Source organism: Lampetra planeri, chromosome 9 (assembly GCF_965212315.1).
Source record: "Lampetra planeri chromosome 9, kcLamPlan1.2.h2, whole genome shotgun sequence".
In the NCBI taxonomy this organism is placed as follows: Eukaryota; Metazoa; Chordata; class Hyperoartia; order Petromyzontiformes; family Petromyzontidae; genus Lampetra; species Lampetra planeri.
This window is the reverse complement of record NC_136115.1, coordinates 5,867,941-5,894,446: the sequence shown is the minus strand read 5'-3', so window position 1 is coordinate 5,894,446 and position 26,506 is coordinate 5,867,941. Positions and strand designations below refer to the sequence as shown.

Below are 26,506 nucleotides of genomic sequence, written 5' to 3'. Positions count from 1 at the left end.
TTAAATACGCACTACAATGACAATAGTTTAAAGCGATTTTAAGCATGTTTTATTTGGGGGGGGGGGGGGGCAGAGCTTTGTGACGTCATATTTGAGAGGTGGTCTGACTTTTTGTGACGCCGTGTGATAATGGGGGGGGGTCAAAAATCGTCCAAAATCGCGCGACGTCATTTATGGACGGCCCCTAACACTGCATGTTTGCCTCGTTTAAACGAGTATAGTGACCGACAAATGACCCGAAACCAATATGCAGCCTAACGCCGATTTGAAAATAAACAAAAGGTCTCCGATTGGTAAAAAGAGGCATCCACGCTGATTGGTCAGGAGGTAGACTTTTAAAGGGATTTGAGGAATAAGGTTTTAACGAGAAATCAGAAAACAAAGAGTATTCTCTTCACTTAAAGCTTTCGTGACTGCAGGAATTCATATTCTTTGGGTATTTCGGTAAAGTCACGTAGATAGGTTAAAATTAATAAAAATAAAATAAACAAAAAACTTCAACGTTTCGATCACAACACAAGCGATCATCATCAGGAGGAAGATCGCTTGTGTTGTGATCTAAACGTCGTAGAGAGTATTCGTTAAGAGGGGAAGGACAGGGATTGGTTAAAGAAAAAAACAAGGACAAGAAGTCCATAATACAGTTTTGGGTTGACAGGTAGATCTGTATGGGTTGACAGGTAGACCTGTATGGGTTGACAGGTAGACTTGTGTGGGTTGACAGGTAGATCTGTGTTGGTTAACAGGCAGACCTGTATGGGATGACAGGTAGATCTGTGTGGGTTGACAGGTAGATCTGTGTGGGTTGACAGGTAAACCTGTACGGGATGACAGGTAGATCTGTGTGGGTTGACAGGTAGATCTGTGTGGGTTGACAGGTAGACCTGTATGGGTTGACAGGTAGACCTGTGTGGGTTGACAGGTAGGTGTTAGAGGTCAATTGATTGGGGGGGGGGGGGTGGTCACAACACATCTGGACCACCCTGCATGATTATGCTATTGCACATTATTAGCGCAAGTCACGCGCGCGCACGTGGGCGAGGCGTGATCACGACACTGTCGTAAAGGCGCGGGGGAGAGGCCTCCCCCAACCCCTGTTCGCTTTACGTCACCGGACACGGAAGAAGAAGAAGGAGGAGGAGGGAGTGAGACGAGACGTGGAGGAGGAGGAGGAGAAAGGGGACCCTGCAAGTGCCTAGGGTGAGCTTCAGTTTCGCCTTTGCTTTTGAGTCGCGTTAAGTCAGGGGCGGACAAACCACGATCGCTGGCAGCAGACGCTGCCGGCAACGACAACGAGGAGAGCGAACCCTGCAGGCTGGGACAGCGTGTGGGGCCCAGGTTCACTGGGGGGAGTTGTGGAAGGCCCCAGGCTGTGTTGTGATGCGGCGTTCGATGCGCTCTTGTCTCTCGCACTCTGCAACTCGCGGATGATGTCGATTGTTCGCGACAGTCGTGCCTGACTGCTTGCTTTAGAAACAAACTACGCTCGTTGCCGTTGTATCGTCACCATTGTTAGCTCTGAAGCATGATACCGACACAAGATGACGGGCGGATTTCCCCACAAATTTCGTTGTCCGCCTGGTGATGCCGGTTGTATTTGCTGGCGGAAGATCCGTACTCTTGATTGTAAATGTTGTGGGTTTGGTCTCCTGACACACCGGTGTTGCTGTACTAGTGACGAATTGGCACGTTCTGTTTACATGATAACACCTTACTAATTGGCTGTGTCGGGTGGTGGCGAGTTTAACGACACATTTATATGTTTACGCGATCTAACCCAAAACAAACTGTATTATGGATGATATTGGTCGCGAAAGCCGACTACGTGTTGAACTAACACAGGCTCTATTACTGCCGTTGTCACCATTTTGATTGAAACGTTAATTATACTGGCCTAGGAAGGGCCATTACTCGCTGTTGTTTATGTAGCTTTCCCTGTTTCAATGGCATCAACATCGAATGCGTTTTCGATGAACTAGAGACCCTGACATGGCAATATGGAATATTTCCATCCACAGAGACAAGCAGATCCTGTCATATGAATGTGGAAGTGTAAATTGAGTTTGAAGGGAGATCCCACGTATGTTTCAATGCCAGTCCACACTGACCAAGCCAGCCACACCACCCATCTACACTGTCAGCCCACACTGACCCAGCCAGCACACCACTCATCTACACTGCTAGCCCACACTCACCCAGCCAGCCACACCACCCATCTACACTGCCAGCCCACACTCACCCAGCTAGCCACACCACCCATCTACACTGTCAGCCCACACTCACCCAGCCAGCCACAGCTCCCATCTACACTGCCAGCCCACACTTACCCAGCCAGCCACACCTCCCATCTACACTTCCAGCCCACGCTCACCCACCCTGCCACACCACCCATCTACACTGCCAGCCCACACTTACCCAGCCAGCCACACCTCCCATCTACACTTCCAGCCCACACTCACCCACCCTGCCACACCACCCATCTACACTGCCAGCCCACACTTACCCAGCCAGCCACAGCTCCCATCTACACTGCCAGCCCACGCTCACCCAGTCAGCCACAACTCCCATCTACACTGTCAGCCCACACTCACCCAGTCAGCCACACCACCCATCTACACTGCCAGCCCACACTCACCCAGCCAGCCAGCCACACCACCCACCTACACTGCCAGCCCACACTCACCCAGACAGCCACACTACCCATCTACACTGCCAGTCCACACTCACCCAGCCAGCCACAGCTCCCATCTACACTTCCAGCCCACACTCACCCAGCCAGCCACACCACCCATCTACACTACCAGCCCAAACTCACCCAGCCAGCCACACCACCCATCTACACTGTCAGCCCACACTCACCCAGCCAGCCACACCACTCATCTACACTGCCAGCCCACACTCACCCACCCAGCCACACCACCCATCTACACTGCCAGCCCACACCCACCCAGCCACACCACTCATCTACACTGTCAGCCCTCACTCACCCATCCAGCCACACCACTCATCTACACTGTCAGCCCACACTCACTCACCCAGCCACACCACTAATCTACACTGCAAGTCCACACTGATTCGGCCGGCGCTCCTATCAGGTGAGGTTCTCCTTGCATCAAAAATAGATAATCAGCTTCTCCTTTTCACGTGGGCACATGTCTTTCTACTGTGTCAGTTGCAGCCATGCCGGTCCCAGGCAGTGAGTGGGAGCTGCCGCCCGAGTTATGCTGCCGCCCCATGACATTCGTGGCGCTCACGGGGCTGGACGTGGTCTACAACGCTATCCACCGCGCCATCTGGGACGCCTTCAGTGCGAACCGGCGTGGCGAACGTGTACCAATCTCCTTCAAGGTGCTGGCCGGAGATCATGAGTACCCCAAGTGCCGCAGCAAGGTTGGTGGTGGTGGCTTATCGGCCATCGAGCGCTGGTCAAAAAAGATCTCGCGCAAAATATTTATCTTGAATTTTGTATATACATCCAGACTGTGCGCATCTTGGGATTTCCGACATGAGTTTGAAGCTTTTATTTTAATTTGAGACATGCTTTAACATCGCAGTGAGGTGCTCCATTATAGTGCTCTTGGGATATCACTACTTTTGAGTAATAAAATATCTGGCGTGATATCACAAAGACGGCACGAGTTCTATATTGACTCGCTTGACAGTACATTTCAAGTGTTTTTTTTCTCTAATGAATCTTCAAACTTGTGCCTGACAGCCCAAAACACAACGACTATGTGTTTTAATTTATTTATGTGCAATGTCAGAGCTTTTTCTTGTTTGTATTGCATCATCCTAGGCAGTTCTGTGCTTCTCAACAGCATTTCTATTGACAAAGTAGTATGTGTGGTAGTCCCCTCGCCAATAACACTCGACCACAATATTCTCATTATTTCTCGGATCATATTCTCGTAAATGTCCTTTTGGCAATAAAAGTATGTAGCTCTATTTAAATTTGTTTTTGCGTAATTCTTAAATCTTTAATTTTTACTTAAATATTTTTTTATTATAAATTAAAAAAATGTTTACTAATAAAAACCTTTTTGCATAACATGTCCGGTCGAAGTAGAACTTCCTCTGCTTCCATCCACCTAATGCTGCTCTTGACACGGGGGGAAGGAAGTCATCGTGGAATTTTGTACAGTGTATGTTGGTGCATAGCTGTTTTGATTCGTAATAGATGTGTGAAGTAACAAATGGTTTTGTTCTTTTTTATTTACGGCTATATATCGTTGTTTTATTATTTCTGTGAATTTCAGTTTTTCATTGTTTTATTTTCATAAACGCTGCTAAAAAGTTAAATTGAAAAAATCTGGTACAATGAGATTTTTTTTTATAAATGAAAAATATTTATTTACGAATGCACACCTCATGTATTGTAATAACCAAGTTGTTGTCTCTGGTTGTTGGCAGCGCACTTCTTATGAGTGGTACATCCCAAAAGGCATTCTCAAAAGTGGCTGGATGCACAAACATTTGAACCTTGTGCCAGCTGTAACTGTCATCTTCTTTGAGCTCGACTGGGATGATGCTCAGTGGAAGGAGAAGCAGTCGGAGTGTGCCACCCGTGTGGAAATTGTCAGGTATGTTATTTTCTGTTAGAACAACTTTTGGGGGTTGAGTGGTGGCACAGTGGTTAGTGCACAGCGCTATGAATACGGCAGCCTAATTTGATTCCCAGCCATGGCTAATACCGGTGGTGAGTGATATCTGAACCGGTACTGGGAGCCTTCTTTACCAACTGGCATTGACCAGCCTGGTGAAGTATGGTCAAACAATCCCTTTCACTGAAATGCATTGGGAGGATTTAACTCACATTTAATCCAAAACGGTTTGAAATGTGTGTATTTTAATATATATGATACCTACGCAGTTTGTGTCATATATATCTCCCTTTTGGACATTTTCTACAAACCTTTTTTGTTTAGAGATGAAAATATTTCAGTCATTGAAAATATGGTGTTGGAGATAAAATATGTGGCCAATGAGGGACTTGGCTGAGATCAACAAGCTCACTACTTATAGGTATTCATCACTGCATGTGCTTCATGAGCACTCCTAAGGAAAACACCACTTTTGGCATTTATGATATTTTTTAATGTACATAATGGATTTATAAGTGGCTGAGTGTCTGGCTATGAGATATAACAAAAAAACAGTGTTGCTATAGGCCAAAATAAATAAAACATGCAAAAAGAGCAAGCCAATTTTATATATATATTCATATTAGGCTGTGATATTTAGGATGACTGGTAAAAAATAATATTGTACGTGTGCAACATTTCCAAAGCAGTATCTTAATTTTATTTTATATAATATTTATTGTATATGTAATGATTAGAACAGGTAACAGATTAAAGAAATTGAAATAAAATACGTCTTTCTTCAGCACTTATAATGTGCATTGTGCCATTTTGGTTTATTGCGTGCTTTCTCACACACTGAATCATTCATTGCACCGTTTTAAAATCATATATTTTTAAACACTACTAGACTTTTTAAGTGTAGAAAATTACATTACTGGCAATGTCATCCTGATGATGTGTTAAATGTATGATGTACATGGTCCATAAAGCACTTGCTACATCGTGATGAATAGGAAATAATTTGTGAACATATCTTTCTTCAATTTATATCCATCCAGGCCTTGGAGAATTATCGGAAAAATTGCTACTGTACACCCAGTAACAGCCATTGCAATCAAACTGTGACTGCTGCTGTGTGGGTGTAATTTATTTGGCTTAATGTTTCAAATTCATCTGTGGATTTTTAGCTTTGTAATATAGTGAGGTTACACGGGGGGTCAAAGTTATTAACGTTAAGTGAAATGTGGCGGCGCTGTGTTTAACACAGAACAAGTCTGCATGGAAGGAACACCAAGGTCGCGGTGGTTTTGATACAAAAGAAGGCACCTCTTCCTCCAGGTACTGAAGTGTTGTTATTCACTGGAGATTTTGTGTTCAATAAATCCCTGGACATTCAATTTAATGTTGCTATAGGTGTTCCACGAATCAAATGTAAATATTTCAGCATGTCATTTATATCATGATTTGCCTTTACTTGCGTAAGTTAATTTAGTAACTCTTCAAATGTGTTATTTCTTGTATATAAAAAAATTCTAAGTTAAATCACCGAAACATTATTCCCATTTTGTTTAAAATTATTATGAATCTTTGTTGATATGGCTTGGCTGATGAAATGAAGGATACTATTACAAGATACATGTTTACAAAGCCAACTGTTTTGCGTTTATTAAATGTACATTTTTTACAGTTATAGAAATGATCCTGTTGTTGTCGTGTTGTGGTGGACTGGACTTGCAATCCAAAGGTCACTGGTAGCAGTTGAAACTTTTTTAAACTACCAACTCTCCACCCAGCAATTAAATGGCTATACCACAGTTGGCTGATCAGCAAGTCCCACGTGGTGATTTAAAGTGTGGGAACTTCCACCTCTTCCAAGAACCTCTGGCCAGTGTGGAAGAAGAGGCAAAATATCTTCTAGAGGTGCCCTATTGAGTGTCCTCTAATGGAGACCCTTCTGCCAGCAGTGGCATGAGCAAGCCAAGACAGGGCTGCACCTATACCTTTGTATCACTAACATTGTTTTCATAGGGATTCTCTTATTCACTAGGTACAAGTAAGAACAACAATAAGACAAACCATGTTGATAGAATGTTGAGTCAATGGTGGTATGTTTGTTTCATTGTAAACTTTAGGGCATACTCAGTGTGGAGTGTAATAAAGAATGTGAGATTTATTTCTGTGTAAATCGATAACCCCTGATGTGATATAAAATGATAACAGCAGTGCTTTCCACTTCTATAATTCATAAAGGAAAGAGTGCATGATTGTAAATCACCGTAATGTTTCTATTAATATCTATGCTAACTCCCACATGCAGGAGGCAGCAGGGAACCAGTTGATAAAGTTATTTCCCATTCCATCGGCTGATTTTGCCTTCAAATATATTTTTTACAGTTAATGGCTTGGATGCAAAGTGTTTTGTCGGTGTCTTAATTACATTTATTGTTATTTTATGGTTCTTTATAATCCGTAGGTGTGGAGTTTATCATACTGTCTCATTAGAATTCTATGTAGTCACTTCACCCATTACTCATTGGTTTTCATACTCACTTCCTTTGCTCCCATGCCAGCAAAGTTTACATAATATCTTGACAATAATTCCCCTGTATTCGAATGCAAATTAGATAATTTGGGCTCAATGTATTCAGAGAGCATGGAAACTGCAACATTGATTAGTTGTGTACTGTACTCCGTATGTTCATTTATTTGATGGAATTATGTTCAGTGGACCACTGCACTTTGCACATGCGTTTTTCCATTTTCACAAAAATATTGGAAATTTTACTACGGATAATTTAATACAACTTCTTCATTGAGATCATTTTTATTGTATTTTTTAATTGGTGAGCAAATGTTTCATCCTAAATGACCAATAAATGGCAAAACAAAATCATTGCAAGCATTCATTGCTCTCAACTGAACTAAATAAATGTGAACTATAAATAAAATATTTAGCGTTAAAATATTGATTGAGTCAAAAAAACACCACGATCAGAAATTATAAGCCAAATACCTTTTTGTGTATTAAATAAAACAAACTGCTGGCTCACTGAGTGTAAAATGTTTTCAGCTACCACCTGTCACATGACCAGAAGTTTTTAAAGTTTGCACTCTTGGAAATATGGGGGGGGAAAGTGCAAGTCTATTGAACTATTTAGGCTTTTATAGTCGTGTTGTATCACTCTCCAATGTATTTTGTCTGACGTTTGTTTGATGTGCTCCACTTTCTAGAAGCTTGAAGAAATTTTGACTTAAATTTTGACTTAACTTTCGTGACTGCAGGAATTCATATTCTATGGTTCTTTTGGTAAAGTCACGTAGACAGAAAAAATAATAACAATAAAATAATAAAAATGAAAATAAAGTGATAAAAAATAATGAAAATATCACGACGGTTCGATCGCAACACAAGCGGTCGTCGTCAGGAACAGGGGAGGTTAGCCCCGTCCCATCTCAAAACCTTTATAAAACAGCTTGCCCTCAGAAGCTTGAAGAAACTACCAGGAGCTTGAAGAAGCTCCCAGCATGTATAGCAAAACATCCGGACATCGCGCTGATCAACATGCCGTACAACCATAAAACACATTGGAGAGATTTATTATATTTTGTTGCAGTACTCAAATGTTTTGTTGTTTTTGTAGTATTTATGATGTTTAAGGGTCACTGGCAATGGTGATGCCTACAAAGAGCTGTGTTTTCTCAGGGGAAGACCTGGTTGCAGCTGAGAGAGCTGCAGCCCTCTGCAATTCCTGTGAGCTCTCGGCCAAATCGCTGTTTGTGCTGCCACACACAGACCACCTGGTGGGATATATCATACGGTGAGGGAGGTTGGCCAGAGCATCCCAAGCACAGCCAGTGCCAGTGATGTTAAAGCATAGGGTGATATAATATTGCAGAATTTACTATGCGAAATAATTTCCACTGCTTTAATTATTAGTTTATATTATATAGATATAAAAAATACATTAATAAGCCACTATAAATAGTAATTCACTGCTCGATCGTGATGGTTGTCTGACCATACTTAACCTCGGTGGTCAGCATGGGTTGGTGAATTGGCTGGGAGGTCAAGAATCGGTTCAGATGTCATCACTGTTGTTAGCTGCAGCTGGGAATTGAATTCACATCACCAGATACATATCGCTGTGCTAACCACTGCCATCGCTCCACCTTTATATGTTCCAATTTATTTGAAAATAAATTTCGATTTAAAGCTTTCGTGACTGCAGGGATTCATCTTCTTGGTTCTTTTGGTAAAGTCATGTAGAAGGAAAATAATAAAATAATACAAATAAAACATAATAAAATAATTCTCACGACGTTTCGGCCACAACGCAAGCAGCCGTCCTCAGGTGAAGAACAGGTCTGTCGGAAAGACAGCGTCTGAATTGGCAATTATGGCAGTAGACAATTCGGTGTGTAGCTGTTTTCCTTGTACAAGTTAACATTATGATGCGCACACTCACCAGTAACATAATATCTGGTGTGTACCGTTTCGGTCTGTGGTACGAGAGACTTGCGTCTCATGAGGGAACATTGCGAAGCTCCAATCTTTCTTTATTGTACACAACTCCTTGTCTTGTACTGTCAATTATCCATTACAAGTGGAGTCGTTAAGCTTTGGCCATTCACTTTCGGTACTTGGAAACTTTATGCCAGGCTGCATATGAAATTAATTTATTACTATTGTGACATGCTGTAACCAAGCTGGACATTTTTAAACCACATAATGTGTAGCTTGATTTAGTTGTAGGGTTATTAAAGTTTTATATCGATCATCGTTGCGGTAATGTGCGGAATCTTTCCTTTATGTGCTATGCGGGTGTTAATATACTGAGTGTTGTGTGCTTGTTTTGTTGTTGAGAAAAGTCTGAGCATTGCAACACTAAATGTTGCTTTTGTTTTTCTTCCCACAGTTTGGAGAATGCTTTCTATGAGCTGTCTCTGAGTTATTACCACATGGAAGCGCGTCGAGTGAAGTCCCACAAGGAGTTCTTGAACAAGACAAACCACCAGGTGAGCCTTTACTGCTTGACTTGTGTGGATTATCTGGTGCATCTTCAGTTTTACTATTACATAGTAAGTTTTACTATTACATAGTAAAACAGCCAACAAGTAACTCCAGCTTCACAGTGGTTGAAATTAATATAAGGTGAACTGTTGATTCATTTGAAATAATAGTTGGAATATATTAACTTTTTTTTACCCAATTAATTGAAATAGTCAATCAGCAGATCATGTGGAGTGGGGTAAAGTGTGGATACTTTCACAGCCAACATGGAAGAGTCAGCCATATAACCTCTATAGGAGCTCTGTAGAATGCCCTCTCGTTGAGATACCTTTCTGCATGCAGCGGCATGAGCAAGCAAATCCAGGAATATGCACCATTATCTACTGTGAGAATTAAGCTTCCTACCCGTCACCCTATCCCTGTACCTGCATGTGTGTGAGAATGAGTCTGGAACATTTTGGCTTGCACAGTATTCCTAACACTGTTCGAGAGAGGTACCATGGCATAGTAAGTCCTATGTACTTTTTGGAACATTGTGCCAAAGGACATGCTTACCCTGATATGAGTGGTTTCAAATTATATTATTTTCAAGTGTGTACTGAACAGGACTCTAAATGAGCTATATGCATAGCAATTTATGTAATCTTCATGTTTTTTTCATATAAACAAACCAGCTTCCAGTGATGGGCTGTCATGTGAAACTTGTGTATGTATATATTTTTGGGTTTCAATAAGGAATTCGGGTTTAGAAGTGAACATGGATTTTGTTATTCTTGGTTCTTTCGCTGTCCATGGTGCTGACGTTGAGAAAAAAACGGCACTTTTTTCAAATTTTCTTGCCGTGGATTTCACACCTGATGATGATTGCTTGTGTTGCAGTTGAAACGTCGTGAGAATTTTATTGTTTTATATTTTTTTTATTTCCCTTTTACGTGACTTTACTGAAAGAACCAAGAATATGAATCCCTGCAGTCACGAAAGCTTTAAGTAAAAATTGATTTTGTTGTTGAAATTGCTTGATGGCAAATATGCACGTTACATAAAAGTCAATGATTTCCCACTCGAACGTGCGTAAAGCAGTGCTTACAATTTTTACAGCTTAGAGCCACCATTGGACATTTTTCATTCCTTTGGCAGGGACGAGCAATTGTACAATTCTTCCCCAAAAGTGGTACTCTTTTTTTTTATTAACCCAAGAAGGATAAATTGCTGACTGAACCCCCAATCGGAATGAGACTTTTGCAGCATTCCAAATGCAAACGGTGCACAATAACCACTGAGCAAGGCTCACTGCATTTATGATACTCGCATGTCACAACTGGAAAATGTCCAGGAATTAAAATGTGAACATGAACGCTTACTAATTTCAACGAAAATAGTTTAAGCAGGAGTACAAAAACTATGTGCGCGAAAAAAGTTGTTCTTATAATAATGAGGAATCTGCAAATTAAAAATCGGGTTGTTTGCCTTCTCCATTTTTGTATGTACATTACTAGAAACATTTAAGTTCAGAAATTCTCATTTCAGTGATTGAAAGTAGATTGCAGCTTCATGCATTGGCTTGTACTTAAGCTTTGTAAGGAATGAGATGTGGATAATTTAGTATTTTTTTTTTACCCCTGTAGAGTTGTGAGGAACAATATGTTCCCAACAAAGGTAGCTTAAGCTCCTTGATAATGAGCTAATAAGATTTGCCTAGCAGGAGTACCCGACGCTAACTTTTATGTTATGCACATTTATGTATCGCAAAAAATATACATCTCAAATGGAGTTCAAAGTCTAAATGTGTTTTTGTTTAAATTACGTTTTCCTATAATTGTTACCGGTTTTATTTGCAGCTTCTCTTTGTGAGACATCAGTTTAAGATCGGCTTCTTCAACGAACTGAAGCAGGACACGCAAACGGCTCTCAAGTACGTGATTTAAATGCAAATGTGTTTTAAATGGTAGCATGAACAAAGTTTTTGTTATTATATCAAAACAGCTGAATTTAAATGAGTTGAATTTAATTTGGAAAAACAGTCATACACATGCAACATCTGAATTTAAATTATGACCAAGCAACTTGAGCCAGTATTGTTAACTCGCATTTTGCCCGTCCAAGGACGGATGTATTTCAGTAAATCTGAAACTTGCAAGCGAAAAGCAGATGGCGACGTGATATTCATTGCATCAATTTGTAAGGCCGCGGTGACACAGACTTATTTCATTGAAAGGTTATAATCATTTCATCATGACGTCCTTTTTACTTCTTCTTGGTTCTTTCGGTAAAGTCACGTAGAAGGGAAGTAATAAAATAATAAAAATAAAACAGGTTTTCACCTGAGGACTGCTGCTTGCGTTGTGGCCGAAACGTCGTGAGAATAATTTTATTATGTTTTATTTTTATTATTTTATTACTTCCCTTCTACGTGACTTTACCGAAAGAACCAAGAAGATGAATCCCTGCAGTCACGAAAGCTTTAAATCGTCCTTTTTACTTGTATGTCTTAATAGCGTTACGGAGATCACGTGACGTGAGGGTTTTGTCTTTGTTGTGAGGGTTGTCAGTTGACGCCGAGGAGGGGGGAGTGACGTCACCCGCTAATTATGATTAATGGGGGGGGGGGGGGGTGTCCATTTCAAAGATGTAATCTCTTCATGATTATTAATGAGGGGGGCTGTTCGATGTGGAGTGATGTCATCTGCTCATGATTATTAATGAGGGGGGGATCCATGTGGAGGACGTCACCTGTTCATGATTATTCATGAGGGGGGCTGGCCGACGTCGAGTGACGTCACGTGCGGGACACACAGACATTCTTGGATTACTTTCATAGTAAATGCCATGAAAACATACTTCCCTATTGGTTATAACGTTGGATAAATGAATGATGGATAATAATGTTAAATAAAATAATTTAAAATAAATTATTAGTTGTGGTGGCATCACCATTTTCTTTTACTAATATCAGTTGTCTACATTTTGAAGCCAGTTTGATTTATTGACGTTCACTTTATCTTTAAAGACAAGAAAACATGAGTGATTGACTAATTTTTTGTATCTTTTTTCATGCAAATAAAATACAAGAAGTTTAGAGCGTAACAAGAGAGGTTATAAAGTTAGGCTGGAGATGAAATATGTGCAAAAAATATGAATGGAAAGTTTTCTTATCAGAACAAACAATCTTTTTGGAGGGATACAATTGGAAGGCAGGTTTAAATACACATTCTGAAATAGAGGTGAACTCGAGTAAATGGAGCACTTTTGGAAAAATATAATTTTGTGTTACCTGCTGTGATATGTAAGAAACATGGACACTGGCAAAGAAACTGTAACATTACTTGATATGAATGCAAGGAATCATTAAGAGATGCATGCTTGAAATTACAATCAAGAGATGGAGAAACACATGGATTTTGGTACAATTGCAGATCAGAGACATCACATTGACTCTTGATAAACGTAAGTGGAGTTTGGCAGGACACATTGCGAAAATGAATGGTGGCTGCCGGTCAAGAATGGTATTGGATGACGACCACAGAACTGGAGTGATGAGATCAGTTCGTGTATAATAGTGTTATGGAGTGTGTTATTGCATGGCAATGAGGAATGGTGAGAGCATGGCAAGGCCTTCATCCAGCACTAGACAGACCATGGCTATTTATGATGAATTGCAATGCCAAAAAAATCCTAACCTTAACTTCATCTCTCGCAATCTCATGAGACACTGCTATGGAGGCTGCCATATACAGACTTTGTAATGTGCCAAGAAAAAATATGGTTACCAAGTTCTCTCCGCAAATAACTATTTATTCCATGAAAATATTGTTTATTTTATGTTGTGTTCATACCCCTGGGATTAGATATGTGGAGCTCGTAAAAAAATACCATCTCTCTTTATGCGTGTCTCTGCTGATCTCATTCTTAGGTTTTTTCGGTAAAGTCACGTAGGTAAAAAATTAAAATTAAAATTAATAAAAGTAAAATAAAAATCACGACGTTTCGGAGGCAACACAAGCTTCCGTCTTCAGCACGATAGCTGTATCAAGTAGTTGATACAGCTATCGTGCTGTGACGGTTCCACCGTTCACCGTCACAGCACGATTGATACAGCTATCGTGCTGTGACGGTTCCACCTGAAGACAGAAGCTTGTGTTGCCTCCGAAACGTCGTGATTTTTATTTTATTTTTATTTTACTTTTATTAATTTACATTTTTTACCTACATGACTTTACCGAAAAAAACCTAAGAATATGAATCCTTGCAGTCACGAAAGCTTGAAATCTAGAATCTGCTGATCAAATTTATTGTTAACAAAAAGAGTGTTACTCCCAAGTCCGTTCTGTTTCAGTATAAATAAAAAAGACAAATTGTATTGTGTTCTTGACAGACATTACAGAGCAGCCTATGGCCATGTGCATGAACTGAGAGCGCATGATACGAATATGCTGGAAATAAAAACATTTGTCGGATTCATTAACTATAAGGTACTCTTATTTTTCCAAACACCACATAAATGATCCATACATTCTGATTCCATGTGTGAACCATGTTCTTGGAACATTTTACATTACCTGAAACCTATACTGTCTCTACACACACACGCCAATACATCTTAGACACCAATGACATGAATCAATTATACTTTGTCACACCGCCTCCTAAGAGGTGTCTTTTAAAGTTCATGCAATGTTGATCTGTTCTACGTAGTATTTTGTATACGTCTGTACCCCTAGCCTGTCACAATATACTGGTTGTTAAAATGAAATCTCACTGAATGGCATCTCAGATGCAACCTCCTTTTTTCATCTCGTGTTCGTTTAAAAAAATAGATTCTGCCTGATTTATATGCCGCATTTTCAATCCTGTTTATATGCATTGTTCAAACAGCTTCTATGTGCAGCATTTCTCAAGCATTCTGTGCTCTAATTCGTTGCGCTGTGGGACAGGCTCTGTGTTATCCCTGCATACAGTGGTACGGGGCATTTCTAATGGGGCATCTGTGATCTCCTGACATGCGTTATAAGGGTGCATGTATATTCTTGGTTCTTTCGGTAAAGTCACGTAGAAGGGAAATAATAAAATTATAAAAATATAAAACAATAAAATTCTCACGACGTTTCGACTGCAACACAAACAATCATCATCAGGTGTCGCAGTCGATGATTGCTTGTGTTGCAGTCGAAACGTCGTGAGAATTTTATAGTTTCATATTTTTATTATTTTATTATTTCTCTTCTACGTGACTTTACCGAAAGAACCAAGAATATGAATTCCTGCAGTCACGAAAGCTTTAAATAAAAATTTAAGAGTGCATGTGTATAGCTTTTGACTATCTGTAGAATTGAAAAAACTTACATCCTTGAATTCATTTCTAAATATAGGTCTATTATAATAATTCCTACAGGCACTGGACTTCAGAGCTGTGGTTTGGTAATAATTACACACAGTAAAGCAGAATCAACTTTCTTTTGTTTGAACTTTCATTGATTTAATCCGTCTTTGAACTCGGCACTACTGCTCACAAAGGATTGTCATTGACATGACATTCATTGCTTTAATTGAGGTTGTTGACTGTTAAATTTTGCACTGTCAATTCAAGAGTGAAAACTGTTGAAATGTACAAATTGGATTGTGCACATTTCATCCCACCGGATTTTTATCACACCTCCTAATGCTGCCTTGCACCACGACCCTTTCCTTGCAGATCTGCCGTCTCTCCTTCCAACACAACACACCCCTGGATGCCATCGCACAGTTTCGCAAGCATGTGGATCTGTGCAAGAAAAAAGTCGGTGCTTCTGAGTTGGCCTTCGAGCACTCTGCTTGGATGTCAAAGCAGTACGTACGCAGTTGCATTCTCAATACGTGTGCATCCAGTTGTCCATTAACACCTCTACAGTTATCCAAAGCTCAGAGATCATTGCTCATTGGTTTACTCCTACATGGACTTTGGTATCAGTTTCAGGTAGTAATTATCAACACCTAATAATCAGGTATTGAAATATATATTGCAGTCATTCATTTCCGGTTCAATTTGTGCTCATAAGTTGGTGATTTTGCAAAGGGCCATTAGCTGAAAAACGTTGCCTTTTCAGGCAGTTATTGGTGAATATGAGTATTATTATTTTTTATTCGTCTTCAGTAATTAAGTAATTCTAACCATTTTTAAAGCTTGCCCATTAATTTATGCATTTACTCATTCAATGCCGACACATTTTTTAGACTACATATTACACCAGTGTTAGACCACGGAATGCCAAAAGGCAAACCGTAAAAAGACTTTGCAAATACAAGAGCATTAATAGCTCTGAATGAAAAGTTATATCTATGGGACCTATTGGTGTTGGCTAATCAATTTCAAAGACAATGCATATATTATCCAAGCACGTTTGGATGTTTTGCCGTAAGTATGTGTGGTTAATGCAGGCTTTATGCCTTGAAATAGGTGTCTATTTAGTGTTTGAACATTTTAACGCCTGGGTTATTGCCGGAAAGGGTAATGACTTTTTTTCTTATATATTTCAATTGTTTGGAACTTATCTAGCAATGGAAAACAGAAAATTGTGCAGAATGTGTCAGGATTTTTGTAGTATTCTTACTGCTGCTCCTGCTAGTGCTCCTGTGCTACAGTAGCCATTTGGCAAATTTGAAAACAAATAACCTCATGTACACGAAGAACATTAACCGGAATGAAAATGTGATTCCTCTCTGTTGCGTGCTTCAGGTTTGAACAATAAATATACGAATAGCATTAGTGTTGGATCTATTTGTCGAGAAGTGGCCCAATGGCTCAAGAGTAAGACCAGAGCTGGCACCGTTGAGAACCAATTGGTCTCAGCACAGTTACCAATGAGTGCACAAAAAAACAATGCGTTAATATATTTTTTTACCCTATTTAGCAAAAACCACGGTGTTTTGGAAGGCATGCCGCTATTCAGATGATGATGGCGTTAGGGATCACAGTAATTTCGCAATATCTTCCTCCGTGGAATATTCTCCAACATGCATGGTTCCGAATGGATTCTTCGCCTCTTGACATAACATGAGTGGCACAATGTATTTGGGAAAAAGACACGATACATGAGAAAGTATCTGTATTTTGTCGCACTTTATAAGCTGTACCTGTGACAGATCACGATGTGAACATTAGTTGAGCTACTCTTCTGATATTAAGGTTGAACGCTTTTGAGCCCGATGTTCATGTAAAGTGCCTACTCCAATAAATAGGGTGGTGTGGTTACATTGTTAGTGTATTTCTCTAGATATTCTAAATCTATTCCTCTTTGACGCGAGTAGATCATTGTGTGCCTTATATAAGTAACAAACTTATTCCACAACATTTAATATATTTTAAATTGTTTCTAAGTGAACTCTTTCCATTTGCTCCCAACTCCTCCGAATGTGCAAGCTTTTGTGCAACAATGTTCTCAACGTGAATGTTCCTTTACCATTATTAGAATGTAAGGAATCATAAGTAGCTAGTTAGGTGTGAAAAAAACACTGTCTCGCCTTGCAGGTTTTCAGTGTTCGGAGATCTCTTTGATGAAGCCATCAAGCTGGGCCTCACAGCCATACAGACCCAGCACCCTGGTTTTTACTACCAGCAAGCAGCCTATCATGCCCTGGAGAGAAAGAATCTCGCAGCTGTGCTCTGCAACCATGCGGTACTACCCAACACGGGCTCCCAGGAACATTGCCCATCTGCCAGTGTGCCCAGAGATTGTGTGGGCTGCATGCCTGCATGTTTATCAACATTTTCAAATGTCTCTTTATAAGTGTTTTAACATTTATCGAGCATGCGTTATGCACGTTAGCTTTTTCCGTTGTTTGAGCTACCCATTAAGGCAATTCGATTCAGGTGTTTTTTTTATGATTGCACGGTTTTTTTAGTTTGTGGCACAGCATGCTTAATAGCTATCTACAGGTGTGCTTTTATTGCTCAAGGATTGTGACTCAAATATGTAAAACCAGTTGATGATTGTTCTTGTAGGATTGTTATGTAACTGGATTAATTTACGGACATGATAATGACAGTGGCTGCTTGAATTATTTTCTTTCATATTTATAACTCTTAATAAAATTAGTGTTTTATTCAAGTGAACAAATATATAATTGGTAGTAATTGATTATGTTATTGGTGAAGGAAAACCTGTTCGGAGGGTAATTGTTTACAAACTATAGTTTGTTAAAAAAGTTACATTTTGACATTTAAATCAATCTTGGTGTGTGTGTGTATGGTGGACATTCGGCTAGCATAATTTGTTTTGTTTGTGGTCTCTTTGGAAGGGTCAGCATGTTCAATGTGCTCTAATGTCCATAGTCGTATTCCTTGAACTCACAGTAATAATTTTTATACAGCAGGCATTAAGCGCAGGGTATGTATACAACATACATTCTTACTGCAGTACTGCGTAATCCTTTTTGTAAATTGATGGTATATGATGATAATGGTTGAATTAGTTGGGGAAAAAAGCGAGCATGCCTAGACTTCGCACATGAGTTAGTCAATGAGCACTTGGTGTAAAATGTTGATGCTTAACGGTGTGTGCCTTTTTTAATTAAAAGGCTAATATAATGTTCGTCTCAGATAAGACACATTTTAGTTCTTCATGTTGCATTGTTTTGCTGTCACAGACCACTTTGGCATACCCCAGCCCTGACCCATTGGAGACATCTAGTGGACAACTGGATTACTACGGCCAGCGACCATGGAGACAGGGGCAGCAGAGTAAGGTTTTATACTTGAATAGAGTAGAGATTTACTTTTATGTACAGCTGGGTTATACAATTATTTAAGTAATTGATTACTCTTTTTATTATTCGACTCATCGGATAACTGGAACCTTGGTGGGAGAAAGCTTCACCTCTGTTCCCATGTCTGCAGCCAGTTGCGAGGTGATTAGTGGTGCTTGATGGCATCAGTTATGAGTAGCTGCGTCATGCTAAGTGTGGCTTATAGAAGGGGCCTGAGTAATCGTTTACAAAATAGCTAGTTGATTAAATGTTCATCTCTAAATCAACCAAATATACTAATCCCAGCTCTGCTTTTCTGAGTCAATATTTCCCCCTACCTTGTTAGTGTGACTCTTTGCTGAATAACAGAAACACTGAATAATACTTCAAATGTAAGTTTATGATCCTTTGAAGATATCCGAGAAATATTCATTTCATACATATATACATTCTGAAAAGTTACAGGGTTTCCTCAAATAATTACAGAAAACTCATACTGACGCATTATCTTCAAATATATTTTAAGCTTGTATTAATTAATAGTGTTATTGATCATTAAGAGCATGATCATAAAGCAAACATGTGGTTGTCATTTGTGTCTAGGTGTTACATATGTAAACGATTTAGCGGTGTTACATGTGATTACATACTCCAAAGGTTTGGGACACCTAGACAATTTATGTTTTAAAATCATCCACCCGTCTTGTTTAACTTTTCCATAACTTCAAAGTAGTTTTTCTTGTCACTACTGCAGCATGGTTGACTATGCACGATGCGAAAGAAGTTCAACATACAAACATACTATAGGGCTTTATGCATTTGTAGTGGGTTCGATTTAGGCGCACGCAAGAACTGGCGGCAATGCGTTTATTAACTAACACAACAGGTTACTCTGAACGTTAACAGGATAACAACATAGGGTTGTAACCACCGCTCCTAACTTGGCTAACACACGGGGTATACTCTATTACCGGACCAGGACAGCTCAACACGCTGCCTCGTCCACTAGCAGAGACCAGAGACCGAGGATCGTAGATGGCGGCTTCATTCCCAGAGTTGACCCAGCAGAACAGCCCCGCTCCCTCCTGGGACTTGGCTTATAACTGCTCCGGCGTGGCCGGCTCCGCCCTTGGCCACGCCCCCTTCCAGATCCTTCGGGAGGGACCCTGGGTCCACATCACGTGGCCCTCACCCCCATCTGCGGGTCCCCTTGTCCAGTCATGTGCCCTCTCGGGTTCACCCAGGATATCATGTCCTGACCTGACCTCAGTGAGACCCGGACTCTGCCCTCTAGTGAGCCATTCCGTGCCATGCTCACTCTGGTGCCATAGAGCAGCACCACGTGTACAGTACCACTCTTCACTCGGTACTGTCGCTACACAGTGACACCATTTATGTCATTACACATTTAGAGTAAATAATTTGTCACTCGATGTCTTCAAAAATGTAATTGAAATATTAACAAAGCTTCTCACAATTAGTCTGAGATTTTATTGGAAAAATTGCCACAGTTTTGATTGTGTTAAATTGCTCAATGGATTTCAATTAATTGTATAAGAAAGATGACACATTCATCCTTCACACAGGCAAGCTGCATACACATTTTATTGTTTGGCAGAAGTAGCTTAGTATGTGATATTTTATTCTGATTATTTACTTTTACGCGTGTTCCTTTGAACATTGTAGAGCTCACACTTTAATAACAAGCTATTGATTTAATTTTGCAGTTGCTTAAATAAAATGGTAATGTGACAACTACACAATCTCCACGGGACTGTATGGTGCTGATCAAATTAAAACACTCCTCATTCTGCTTGTCTTTGAGAAACTATATATTGACCGTAGAAACAGATGGACTATTTATCCACAACAATAAACCTCGATAAATTTACAAACCATGCTGGTTCTGGAGAACGAATTCCCTCTTGTATGAGTTACCTTGATTATAGGACGCTTGCTTTGTTGGTCTTAATTTTTTTTCATGGGAAGATCAATGTGTGTTTCTCACGTATATTTTATTTTTGTAATGTTTGTATTTTGTTGAACCACACAGTGACACCTTGGCTTGAAATCCCACCATGTAGCTGAATTTGTGGCAGTGTGTTCAATTCACAATCGTAAGGTTTTGAATGTAGGTACCAGTACATAGTTTGACGTAGCCAATTTTCCTTTCGAGGTCGACATACAGTATCCCTGTGTGGTAAGTCATCAGTTGCTGTCTTATGGATAGACTACTCCATGCTGTAGTAATGTGTAAATCCTACTGCTGGAATAGGCCGATGACCAGCATCAATAAGCACTGCCCAAGGCTCATGAGAACACTTTGACTGTTCTATTTTCTCAAGCAAATTCATGTTTTTTAAAACGTTTATGGGGGTCTGGGAGTATTGTTACACAGCCTTAAGTGGAGTGGAGGGGACATGTGACTTGCCCTTGCCTTCACCTTTTAACAAATTAGTCCTACCTGCCAACATGAGATAGCTGCACAGTACATGTCTGGAAGTGACTCACGTCTGACCTTTTCCTTGTATATTCATGAATCTATGATTGGGGCCAGAGGAGGGGACACCGCGTGACACACTTTGATCATCTGTCCCATAGGCATTGACCCTCCAGACGCAGCGCGCGAGCGTGAAGGCATCCTGGCTCTTCAGCTCAGAGAGAAGAAAGTGGACCACAGCGTGAGTTTTCTCCGTCCACTGCATGCTTGCAATAGCGCAGGCTATATAGTTGGGATTGGTGAGTAGTGCAGTGGGTTAATGTACTGCGCTGCGAACCTGTTGAACTGTTAGATTTCCAGCCACGGTTAACAACCGCCGCGAGTGATACTGTAAACCAGTATTGGAGTCTTCATCCCTGTTTACCATGTTTGATGTCTGGTCAAACAATCCCCATCTAGGAGTAGATTGACAAAGGGCTGTGGATTTTTATGTTATACATATATAGAGACTGTTTTTATATATATATATGACATAGTTGAGAGATTTTTCTTGAGTTGATAAACCAAAATAGGTTATCTAAATAAGTAGGGTATAGATAGCAGAGCCCAGTTGAACTATAAGTCTCTCAGGGAAGACTCGGATATGGTGTTCCAATTACAATGTCTTGATTCCTTTTAGGTAATTTCATGACTTAGACCGGTATTATTTAACTCCTATTAAACATGTTATTTTAAAATGTATTCTATTTATGATAATTGGATGGCAACAACATCCCTCGTTTGAAATCCAGATTTGAATATGAAATATTGTACCTCCAAAAGTAAATACTATATTGCAATGCAATAAATAAATTATTTTCATGTAAAATTTTGTTAATCGAGGTGCCCTATCTCCATGCAGGGCCTTATCATCCCTCTGCTGAGCAGTGCAGTGGCACAATTCAAGAAATATAAGTGCCCTCGTATGAAAAGCTACCTCAGTAAGTCGATCGTCTTTGATGGTATATTCCAGTGTTCAACATTAAAAATAATGTATGGTGTGATGTCCCGTGTTCAGTTCATCTGCACGGTCTTAACCTTACATTTGTACTTTGAATGACTTTGACCCCTCGCAATAGGTCAATCAGAGTAAAATAAAGGTCACATTGGTCTCAGACCACATTTTATGGAATGCCTCATCAGATCTTGGAAGCTAAGCTTGGTTGAGCCAATATAGTGCTTTAAATGGAGACCTCCAATCTTCTTGGTTCTTTTGGTAAAGTCACGTAGAAGGGAAATAATAAAATAATAAAGATAAAACATAATAAAATAATTCTCACGACGTTTCGGCCACAACGCAAGCAGCCGTCCTCAGGTGAAGAACAGGTCTGTCGGACGCTGTCTTTCCGACAGACCTGTTCTTCACCTGAGGACGGCTGCTTGCGTTGTGGCCGAAACGTCGTGAGAATTATGTTTTATTTTTATTATTTTATTATTTCCCTTCTACGTGACTTTACCGAAAGAACCAAGAAGATGAATCCCTGCAGTCACGAAAGCTTTAAATGGAGACCTCCAATAATAAGAAATTACTGGCTGCAGGCCAGAGTTGTGGGCAGCAGAAGGCAGTGCTGCACAATCCAGTATTCTAGGGTCCAATGTGTATTCCCCCCTGCCTTTACTAACCCACACTGACAAGCATGGTTAAGCATGGTCAACTAAGCCCTATGACCTGTGTGGTGTGGGGAGGCCCTCAACCAAAAGTGGATTGGCAAAGACTGTACACGTGCACATGCACACGGGTACAGATCTGCAGCAGTGCAGGTTGCATTAATGTGTGTTGAGCTTCAGCACAAATTCTTCTTATGCTGTTTTGCAGTGGTACAGATGGGTGAGGAATACTACTGTGCAAGGGATTACAAGAAATCCCTCACGTAAGTTGTAATATGCAGTCCAAAGGGAATTAGCCTTGCAGATAACAGCCATTATTCATCTAGCTTTTGTGCATTGTACCCCAGTCACTTGTATTTAATGTTGGCATTTGATCCCATTCGGCAGAGCAGCAAATAATTAGAAATGTATAACCCTTGTCACATTGGAAATTACTTTTTTAATGAATCGGTGGAATGCCTGTGAACTTTTTTATGCATTTGCTCTTTATATTAACTGTATTTATTAACAGAGAATACATTACTTCTTGTATAAACCTGAATTATTTCAACACTAATAACAGTCGTAACTTTTGTTATTTTTAGTCCAAATGTTTTACTCAATTACATATGCAAATAGGTATTATTCTTTAATGCATGCGAAATTCAGTAAACTGGTGAATTATAGTAGTTTTCAAACACTGATAATTATAATTAGCATTTTACAATTGCATATTGTCTGCAAAATTCATAAATGCCTGCGAATAATCGTGCGTGTGTATGCGTCACAATTCCTATTGCATTTCTAATGTCAGCGGTCCTTTTTGGAAAGGGGATTTTATATCGACTAAATGGTTTGGTAGGCATCTAACAATGGATCCGTTTCATCTATTAAAATAAGTTTTTAAGCTCAACTATATGTGCATTGAATATTGCCGTAAAGAATATTATTTCGCACGATTTGTGCAATTTGTATGCGAATCGTATACTAATGTTATCTTTCGGCTAATGCAGTGAACAACGCTGTAAAAACTAGACGGGGGGAAAAAATGAAATGCAATGAAGATGGTAAATACGACACAAACATAATCCATTATTTCATAAGATCGCAAGGCCCCAATTGTCACTGGAGGAGGGCGAACCAGTAGACATCTAGCCTTCTGGTGTCAGAGATCGCTTACGACGATGATGATTCTTCTTCTTGGTTCTTTCGGTAAAGTCACGTAGAAGGGAAATAATAAAATAATACAAATAAAACATAATAAAATAATTCCCACGACGTTTCGGCCACAACGCAAGCAGCCGTCCTGTACTTCACCTGAGGACGGCTGCTTGCGTTGTGGCCGAAACGTCGTGAGAATAATTTTATAATGTTTTATTTTTATTATTTTATTATTTCCCTTCTACGTGACTTTACCGAAAGAACCAAGAAGACGAATCCCTGCAGTCACGAAAGCTTTAAATCGAAAGATGATGATTCTGTGAAAGATGGGGGTCGGTAAAATCGTTCTCGCGCACATGTCGCCTGGTTCAGCCTGCTCAGCTACGTGCTGTGGGAGTATCGGAGCGAGCGCTGGTGGAGCCTGCTGACCTCCATCCTCTCCACAGCGCTTAAGTGCGCCTACCTCATGGGCCAGAACCTGGAGTACATCACCTTCTGTCTTGAGCTGCTAGGCCGAGGTGAGGAATCGCGAAACTTCACGACCTGCGCACGTCCACTAAGTTTTGTGCAAGCACCCTGTGCTGCCACAAACGTTCGTGTTTTTATTAAACATATGCGAGGTGTCTTATAAAGATGGCATATGTTGCAATGGTATTAGATTGGTAAGGCTTTATAATTGTATATTTGTATTTTATTTCAGCATCAACATTGAGCCATGAAAAGAAGGCTTCTATTCAGAGAAATCTAATGAAAGTTCTTATGGTACGTTATTCATTTGAAAGCACGCGTGCACATGCAATGGAGACGCGATTCTATTATTTGTACACTTTTTTTCTCAACCTAAAATTATGGGCATCTTGCTTTTCACTTCTGCATTTAACATGTGTTCATGACGGTGCTGCGTGTATTTTCATGAATTTCCATTACATTCTTGTGCCTGCTTTGTATCCAACGTAAGATGGTGGGTGGTCAGGTGTGAACGATAACCCTGCGGTTTATCTTGACTAATTGTATTAGGTCTGGTGTGTTGTTCAACTAGTAATTGACCGTGTAATCACATAACGCCTACCTGTAAAAATATTATGATGTATTTAGACTTAAAACTTTCGTGACTGTAGGAATTCATATTCTTTGTTCTTTCGGTAAAGTGACGTATATAGAAAACAAAAATCTAAATTAAAAGCAAAAAACCCTCGACGTTTCGATCGCAACACAAGCGGTCTTCTTCAGGTGGAGAAGAAGACCACTTGTGTTGCGATCGAAACGTGGTGGCTTTTTTGCTTTTACTTTAGATTTTTGTTTTCTATCTACGTGACTTTACCAAAAGAACCAAGAATATTATGATGTATTATATATTTTTTTTACTTTGCATTATCATTTTTTCAGAACGGATCCCCAGACCCAGAGCCTGGTTGCATTGCCGAGTCTGTGAGAGCTGCTCAGAAGCTATGGGAAGATCGAATGTCCCTTAAAGGAAACAACTACTTCACTGTTGATGCCCAGAGCTATGTGCCCTTCGGTATGTCCAGCTGCAGACCAACATTATCGTGCTCCACATTTTATGTTTATATGTGTGGGGAGCGGTAGTGTAGCAGTTAGTGCGCTGCGATACAAGCCCGACGACCCGAGTTCAATTCCCGCTCACGACCAACACCTGTGACGATTATCTGAACCTGGTCCTGGGCCTCCTCCCCTAGGTAGGCAGTCTCAAATGAGTACCTGGTGCGTGTGTATAAACATCGTCACTGGGTAGACAAAGGCGGCCAGATTTTGTTCTGGCCTCCCACCCCCTTGTGTACTGTGCCGACCTTCATAGGTGCTTTCTAACAGCACTTTGCTCAACAGTCTGTTAAAGATATTTGTCTTGTGTGTGTATATATATATGAAGATCAACAGGGGCAACTACCATGTGCGCCAGGTTGTAAGAGGCGGCCGTGTGGGGTGTGCTACGTGGTGGGCAGTGCAGCAAAATAAATGGCTTGTCCCGTGCTTCTTTGTTCCCGCTTGTATGCTGCCCGTCTTCACCCACCCGCACTGGCCACGGGTGAAGTGAGGTGAAATATTTCCCATGACCAGTGGCGTGGGGAGGCCCTCATCCACCAGTGGATTGTCAAAAGGGCTGTAACCTATACATGTATACATATATGCAGTATATTATCAAATTTCCTACAACTTTTTTAACAATATTTATGGGAATATTTGTTGACTAAAAATTGCTCTAACTTGGTCACTAACGGTTGCGAATCATATTTAACATTGGTTACAATGGAAGCATTGTGAAATAATTCAAAATGCTTGGCCAATTTAATGAGTTCTCACTTTGCTGGAACAAATTGTGCTTTAAAAAAACTTGATGATACATGTCCCATCCAGTAAACATTTTCACTAAACTGTGATGCTTTGCAAAACGAAATTAAATTGGCCCTCCTGCAAATTTGTGCCAGCATTTGCTTTGTGTGTGTGTGCGGTAGGGCAGCGGTTAGCGTGCTGCACTACGAACCCGGCTACCCGAGATAGATTACCGCTCACGGCCAACACCAGTGACAATTTTCTGAACCAATCATGGGCCTCCCCTAGGTCGACTCGGACTCAATTGAGTACCTGGTGGGGTGTATAAACATCGCCACTGGGGAGACGAAGGTGGCCTGGCGTTGTGCTAGCCACCCAACCGCTTGTGTGCTGTGCCAGCTTTCATAAGTGCTCGCAAACACGACTTGCTCCTACAGTCTGTTAAGGCGTGATCTCTGTGTCTGTGTGTTTTGCAGTGGAATGCAAGGCGGTACTGACTGCGAACAGCTTTCCCGTGGACTCTCTCGTGGAGCTGCACGTGTACCTGAGGGCCAGCTGCCCCTTCCCTGTGCGCTACTCCTCGCTCTCTCTCACCTTCAACAACCCAGTGAGTTACTTCGCTGAGCTGCGGCTAAAACTCCTAATGGGGTAGACGGTTAAAAAATGCCAGCATCGCAA

General features: G+C 40.5%; 1 protein-coding gene across 1 annotated transcript in view; it reads left to right on the top strand.

The window, feature by feature from the left end:
- The first annotated feature begins 1,101 nt into the window (after positions 1-1,101).
- Positions 1,102-26,506, top strand: part of TRAPPC11 (trafficking protein particle complex subunit 11) — a 39,358-nt gene continuing 13,953 nt past the window's right edge. The window contains exons 1-18 of the mRNA XM_078597490.1: positions 1,102-1,200; positions 3,173-3,390; positions 4,411-4,580; positions 5,851-5,921; positions 8,287-8,401; positions 9,500-9,599; positions 11,433-11,506; positions 13,967-14,063; positions 15,284-15,417; positions 17,096-17,243; positions 18,214-18,307; positions 20,914-20,993; positions 21,654-21,732; positions 22,608-22,662; positions 23,912-24,057; positions 24,240-24,301; positions 24,926-25,058; positions 26,305-26,435. Coding sequence (XP_078453616.1) covers positions 3,181-3,390; positions 4,411-4,580; positions 5,851-5,921; positions 8,287-8,401; positions 9,500-9,599; positions 11,433-11,506; positions 13,967-14,063; positions 15,284-15,417; positions 17,096-17,243; positions 18,214-18,307; positions 20,914-20,993; positions 21,654-21,732; positions 22,608-22,662; positions 23,912-24,057; positions 24,240-24,301; positions 24,926-25,058; positions 26,305-26,435 — 1,899 coding nt within the window. The 5' untranslated portion in view covers positions 1,102-1,200; positions 3,173-3,180. The remainder of the gene's footprint in view (positions 1,201-3,172; positions 3,391-4,410; positions 4,581-5,850; positions 5,922-8,286; positions 8,402-9,499; positions 9,600-11,432; positions 11,507-13,966; positions 14,064-15,283; positions 15,418-17,095; positions 17,244-18,213; positions 18,308-20,913; positions 20,994-21,653; positions 21,733-22,607; positions 22,663-23,911; positions 24,058-24,239; positions 24,302-24,925; positions 25,059-26,304; positions 26,436-26,506) is intronic.